General features: G+C 46.3%; 1 protein-coding gene across 1 annotated transcript in view; it reads right to left on the bottom strand.

The window, feature by feature from the left end:
• PPARA (peroxisome proliferator activated receptor alpha) overlaps positions 1-6,429 on the bottom strand; it is an 11,927-nt gene extending 5,498 nt beyond the window's left edge. The window contains exons 1-3 of the mRNA XM_015814620.1: positions 6,237-6,429; positions 3,884-4,044; positions 2,081-2,219 (exon numbers count right to left, since the gene is read on the bottom strand). Coding sequence (XP_015670106.1) covers positions 2,081-2,219; positions 3,884-4,044; positions 6,237-6,342 — 406 coding nt within the window. The 5' untranslated portion in view covers positions 6,343-6,429. The remainder of the gene's footprint in view (positions 1-2,080; positions 2,220-3,883; positions 4,045-6,236) is intronic.
• Positions 6,430-6,669: the final 240 nt, after the last annotated feature.

Below are 6,669 nucleotides of genomic sequence, written 5' to 3'. Positions count from 1 at the left end.
TCTCTCTCCCTCCCTCCCTCCTCTCTCTCTCTCTCCCTCCCTCCCTCTTCTCTTTTCTCTCTCTCTCTCTCCCTCCCTCTTCTCTTCTTTTCTCTCTCTCTCTCTCTCTCCCTCCCTCTTCTCTTCTCTCTCTTTTTTCTCTCTCTCTCCCTCCCTCCCTCCTCTCTCTCTCTCTCTCTCCCTCCCTCCCTCTTCTCTTTTCTCTCTCTCTTCTCTCTCTCCCTCCCTCTTCTCTTCTCTCTCTTTTTTCTCTCTCTCTCTCTCCCTCCCTCTCTTCTCTCTCTCTCTCTCTCTCTCTCTCTCTCTCTCTCTCCCCCTCTCTCTCTCTCTTCTCCCTCCCTCCCTCCCTCTTCTCTTTTCTCTCTCTCTCTCTCTCTCTCTCTCTCTCTCTGACACGGGAAGATCTGTGAAGAAATAACTAAATACATTTCTTTTGTATTGCTGGCATAACATTAAAGTTCCAAAATCCTGCATCAAACTAAAGTATGGTTACTGATGCTTGAGAGCTGAAGGTAGGATGTATATATATAGTGCTTCCAGTCTGAAACCTTTATTTATGGAACAGATGCACCTGTTACATTGTGCCAGGAATTCCTTAGAAAGGATTTGCTACTCTTGTCAGACACCTCCGGCAGAAAGAAATTCCAAGACAAAACATGGTGCCACCTCTGCTCTAGGATTAAGGCAGCTTACTGTTCCTCAAACCATGAGATAATGCTAGACTAATCCTGCAAGCCTTGAGGGATTTACACTGTAGCCTCTGTTGGTTCTGCGGTGTGAGGTGGCAGAGGAAACAGCGCAGAAGAAAACAGAATATTCTTCATTGGCCAATGTGTGTGACTGAGCACACACAAGGAATGTGTCTCCGGTGCAGAAGCCCTCAGTGTACATACAAGCAACAAGGGATAAATCTTGATAATCATAAAATACAATCATCATAAATCAGTGACAGTCACAGGATACTAAATAAGCAAACAACATAAATCATAATAGATCCTAAAGGAAGGCAATCAACATAAATCATGAGGTACAAACAACACAGTTATAGTCAAAAGAAGCTTAGGAAATAGGAAAGACGAAAAGAGGAGAAGCATAATAGGTAATACTGCCCTCTACCAGGTGGTCTGACATCCTAGTAGGGCACAGAGTGTGTTGTGGGAATTGGTTGTTCAGCAGAGTGATGGTTGTGGGGGGAGAAGCTGTCTTTGTCTCTGGTTGTTTTGGCGTGCAACACCCTACAGCGTCGCCTGGAGGGAAGACGTTGAAAGGGTTGATGTCCAGGAGGTGAGGGGTCTGCAGACATTTTCTCAGCCCTCCTTCTGGCCCGTGCAGGATACAGGTCCTCAGTGGAAGGCAGGCTGGCTGCAGCTGGGTTTTTTTTCCTCAGTCCTAACTATCCGTTGGAGTCTGTGTCTGTCTTGTTTGGTTGCTGTGCCAAACCAGACAGTTACAGAGGTGCAAATGACAGTCTCAATCATTCCTTTGTAGAACGGCATCAGCAGATCCTTGGGCAGTCTGAGAAACTTAAAATAAATCTAAGGATATATATCCAGTTTTTACAGACCAGGAGACGGAAAATAAGACCTATCCTGCACCAATCCGTACACAGAAGTATCTCGAGGAAGGAAAAACAGAAGGATTACGCATCTGGGGGATGTCATCAGACTTTTCCTTCCCTGCAATACAGAGGTGGCTCAAGGCCAGGTAGGATTTGGTTGCTGTTGCTAGGTCATGACACAGCAAGGATTTCATTCCATATCAAGTTTGCAATTGCTCAATTAAAGAAAAAAGCATCCCGTGGACTTTCAAAGAACATAAATGGAAGGAAAAAGTACTAAACAAAATGCCATTACATATATGTTAATGTATAACATTTGTGCAGAGTTACCCATTAACCAAACGTTGCAAAAACCGTTTGTGCAAGGACATCGTTACGTTTGCGCTGAGCTCCCCTTACCAGAACAAATGGCGAAGCAGCCTATGAGAGCGTAGACGGACGGACGGCTCCGGCCCCTCCGGCTTTGCCCCTGTGGGGAGAATCCCAGCAGCCCCCTCAAAACTGACGGACACCCTTACCTACCATTATGAGACATCCCAACGGACAGGCACTTCTGAAAACGACAGTACTGGCACTTGTTTCGGTTCTTTTTCTGGATTTTGCAGTTGCGATCACATCGGTCGTAAATAAGTTTTAGCCTGATGGTTCGCCTGAAAAAGCCCTAAGGACAGACAGGGTCAGGGAACAAAACGTGAATACTCGGAAAGGGGAACCGACCCATCTTCCAAGGGGACGGACGGTGCCGTTTTAAGCACAACCTCTAGTAAGACCACTGCACTATAGGAAGTAAATACAGCTAGGCTAGAGTTTGGCTTTTGAGAGACACACAGAATAAAAGAGAGCCAAAAGTAAAGTGGAATATAACAGAATATAACAGGATGAGAGAGTTGGAAGGGACCTTGGAGGTCTTCTAGTCCAACCCCCTGCTCAGGCAGGAGATCCTATACCATTTCGGACAAACGGCTGTCCAGTCTCTTCTTAAAAACTTCCAGTGTTGGAGCATTCACCACTTCTGGAGGCAGGTTGTTCCACTGGTTAATCGTTCTCACTGTCAGGAAATTTCTCCTTAGTTCTAGGTTGCTTCTCTCTTTGGTTAGTTTCCATCTGTTGCTTCTTGTCCTGCCTGCTTTGGAGAATAGCTTGACTCCCTCTTCTTTGGGGCAGCCCCTGAGATACTGGAAGACTGCTATCATGTCCCCCCTCGTCCTTCTCTTCATTAAACTAGACATCCCCAATTCCAACCACTGTTCATTCTATGTTTCAGCCTCCAGTTCCCTGATCATCTTTGTTGCTCTTCTCTGCACCCTTTCTAGAGTCTTCACATCTTTTTCATATCGTGGTGACCCGTTTACATTAAAAAATTATCCCATCATCATGGAAAATGCTAAAGTCGTCATCATACAAGAACAATATTTTTTTTTTTTAGTATTCCACATACAGGCAGTCCCCAACTTACAAGCAATCATTTAGTGACCATTCAAAGTTACAATGGCACTGAAAAAAGTGACTTATGACCAGCCCTCAAATGTACAACCGTTGTAGCCTCCCCACGGTCATGTGATCAAAATTTGGTTGCTTGGCAACCAGCCTGTAGTTAGGATGATTACAGCAATTTAGGGTCCCATGATTGGGTTCTTTGTGACCTTCCCAGCCAGGTCTGGCAAGCAAACGGGGGAAGCGGGATCTGCTTAATGGCAAAAAAGGTCATAAAATCAGGTGTGACTCGCTTAACAACCACCTTGCTTAGTAATGGAAATTCTGGCCCAATTGTGGTCGTTAAGTCGAGAACTCCTTCGGAGTTGCACTGGTAGAGAAGGTCAGACGCACCTTTTTGCTTTGTGAAATGTCAGCAGATCACGGGGCTTTTTAAGGGCCCCCATTCTCACTCTAGTGAGCGTTTCTGCATTATCGATAGGTCCAAAACCAACATTTTCCAGGACCTTAATCTGCTTCCAGTTTTTCCAGACAAGAGTTTCAAAGGTCACAGATCCAATCACATGGGGACAATCTATTAGTAAACAGCTAAACCCCTCCTTTCCGACATGCCCGCTGCATTCCTGGAAAATGCAGATGTTGTAGGACATCGTTAAGAAATAGGGATTGTTCTACCTGGAAAGGAAAAAGGTCCCTAAGGTCCCTTAAACCGTTTTGATAGCTGCGTGTCCACAAAACAACCTATATTCTCCACAAAGTGTGTTCCACGCAACGAAGGGGAATCTCATTTTTATTCTTTTCAACAGCTCCGCTCTCTGATGCTGTCATCCAAGCTTCCCATAATGTTTAGTGCCAGTGTAAAAAAAAACAACAACCCAGTGAAGCCCTTACCTTGCAACCTTCGCAAGCGTGGACTCCATAGTGATAGCCTGACGCTTTATCGCCACAGATTCTGCATTCAATGTTTAAGGCCACATTGGGCAGCTCATCTCTGCTATTGGGAAGAGCGGTGAGATTCACAGATGAGGGGCTTGAGGCCGGCGAGAGAGAATCTGCCAAGGGAAGAAAGAGGAAGCCTCAGCGTTTGTCATCCCTGACCACTTACCTGGAAGCCTCTTATCCGAGTAGTTCTAGCCAACATGACACTCTAGACCAGGGGTAGTCAACCTTGGCTCTTTTATGACTTGTGGACTTCAACTCCCAGAATTCCTGAGCCAGCTAAGCTTTGCTGGCTGAGGAATTCTGGGAGTTGAAGTCCACAAGTCTTAAAGTTGCCAAGGTTGAGAACCCCTGCAAGTCCAGAGCTTAAGGTTTTTTCCTTACCCACTAGTTTTTGTCTTAGGCTCTGGAGCAAACAGCTGGTTTCCTATGTGGTCCAGGCAGCCGAAGTGGCTTTAGAGAGGTTAACAGAAAATACCATTTTTGAACCCTTAGGCGTCACCACCGCCTTGGAAAGCAAAGTTTATATAAAGAAGGCCTTTTTGTGTAATCTGAATTCTTGAAATGACAAGGAAGAATTTAAGACACTGCCAGGTGCCCTTCTGGGATAAAAAATGCAGGTTTCTTCCCAATAAGTGTTATTCTGCATCAATAAAGGAGAATATTTGCAGCTCAGGGTTGGGACGAGGCGTCCTGGGTGCTCTCTGAGCTGGGCTGTTTTCTTGCAGACGTTTCATGACCCAGACAGACCAGGGAGAGTCACCACCAGCGCCTCTTAAGAGCCAATCTCTTTCCCTTTCAGCACTGGGGATGCTACCTACAGCAGGGCTTTTCAACCAGTGGTACGGGTACCACTTGTGGTACACTGGCACCTGGCAGGTGGTACGCAACCATCCTAGAAAAGTGGTAGCGGGGGAGGGGAATGAGCTGAACCGGTGGCATCATAGCACAAGCCTGGGCGAAAGATGGCTGGACCTGCAGGGCGTTCAAGGCTCAGTGGAAGCGCCAGGATCAGTGCCGCTTTCCAGCTGATTGGGGCTTCGGGGCTATCAGGGCTCAGTGGAAGCGCCAGGATCAGCTCCAGGCTCCAGCTGAAGCTCGGCGGTGATCCTGGCCGCTTCTGCTGAGCCCTGAAGAAGTACCAATCAGCTGGAATGATGCAGCATCTCTAGGGTCTTGTGATTTACATTCAGATGCTTGGCCACGGATTCATATTTATGACGGTCAGTGTCCCAGGGTCATGTAAAGTGACCAAAACCTGCTGCAACCACCCAGCAGACGGGGGGGGGGAATAAAAACCAAACACCCCCCCACCCCAATCCTCAACAGAAAACCAACAATGAAAACCTCGGACAGAAGGAAGAGCACCGCCGGGTGGGCAGGCAGGTGTCTTACTCGGCTGTGGCCTGGGGGGCACTTTTTTCAGTGCCATTGTAACTTTGAACAGTCACTAAGCGAACTGTTGTAAGTCGAGGACTACCTGTACTTTATCACTTTTTTCCCTTTTTTTTTTTTGGTCATCAAGTTTTTGACACTTTGCTAGGCGACTGGTGGTACTCAGATATTGCCATATCCTAAAAGTGGTACAATGGGTGAAAAAGTTGAAAAGCCTTGACCTACAGTACTTTGGGTAGTGACACGTTTGCAAGAAAACGACTAAGTTCACAGAGCGCCAAGGACCCCTCTCGCTCTACATCAGATCCATCTTTCTGTAAGAATTGCGCTCTGAGCAGCATTTGGCCTTTCTTTTCTAGCCCTCACCTCTTCTTCTCCTCTCAAAAGAATTCCAAACAAAATGAAAAGCATGCCAGGCTTTATAGGACGGGGCACAGCCCGCTTGGGGGATCTGACTGGGGGTGTGTACTGAGAAGTGCTAAATACTATCACAAAAATCACTCCAGAGTATTTCCAAGTTTCACACACTCTTAATTGTAACGAGTGACAGCACACAACAACACACAGTCCAACATTCCTGTCTGAATTCAGAGCAGGCACAATTATTTCTAGAAGGATCCCATCCCCACCCCAAATCTACTTTCTGTCTAGGCAACTTAGAAAATAAAGCACTTAAAGCAATCCTTATCTAGACAAAATACAGGCAATATGAAATGATGCCCATCAGTTAACTTCTTTGGGTTATCTCACTTGCTTTTCAGAGATACCTATGAAGACATCAAGGGAAATTTATCTACACGATGTGAGATAAAATCAAAGGCGGTGGCCCTGCTCTGCTTAGAGACAATCTGGATTTAAATTTCATCATCTTTTATCTTTTATTATCGGATACCAATTGAAGGGTTTTTACCTGTATGGACAGATCCGTCTGAACCGTTTCCCAGCGACTGGAAGTCAGTTAATGCTCCAGAGCTTTCCGCGCTTATAGACAGTGAAAGTTCTTTCATGCTCTCCATCGCTTGCAAAATGTCTTAAGATAAAGGAAGAGGGTCTTGATAGTCCTTCGAGGGAACAAAGGGGCAGAGCTGGCTGTGCTCTAGGTCCACCATCTTGATGAGGTCAGGTGTCTGAAAGGCAAACAGGGGTTTTGCAAGGCAAACTAAGCCATTCACTTGTGGGGGGTAAACCCTCTCTGCTCCTTGTCCACAAGTGTTTTGGCCAAGTCTACTTGTATGAGGCCCTCCGTACTTTGGAGGCAACAAAATTCCAGCAGCGGCTTGAGGGGGACGCCATCGTCATGAGGCAAATGACACATCCAAAGATTCGTGTGCAACAGGCATAAA

This window comes from Protobothrops mucrosquamatus, unplaced genomic scaffold (assembly GCF_001527695.2).
Source record: "Protobothrops mucrosquamatus isolate PMUCROS unplaced genomic scaffold, P.Mucros_1.0 scaffold268, whole genome shotgun sequence".
Classification (NCBI taxonomy): domain Eukaryota; kingdom Metazoa; phylum Chordata; class Lepidosauria; order Squamata; family Viperidae; genus Protobothrops; species Protobothrops mucrosquamatus.
This window is presented reverse-complemented; position numbering and strand designations above follow the sequence as displayed.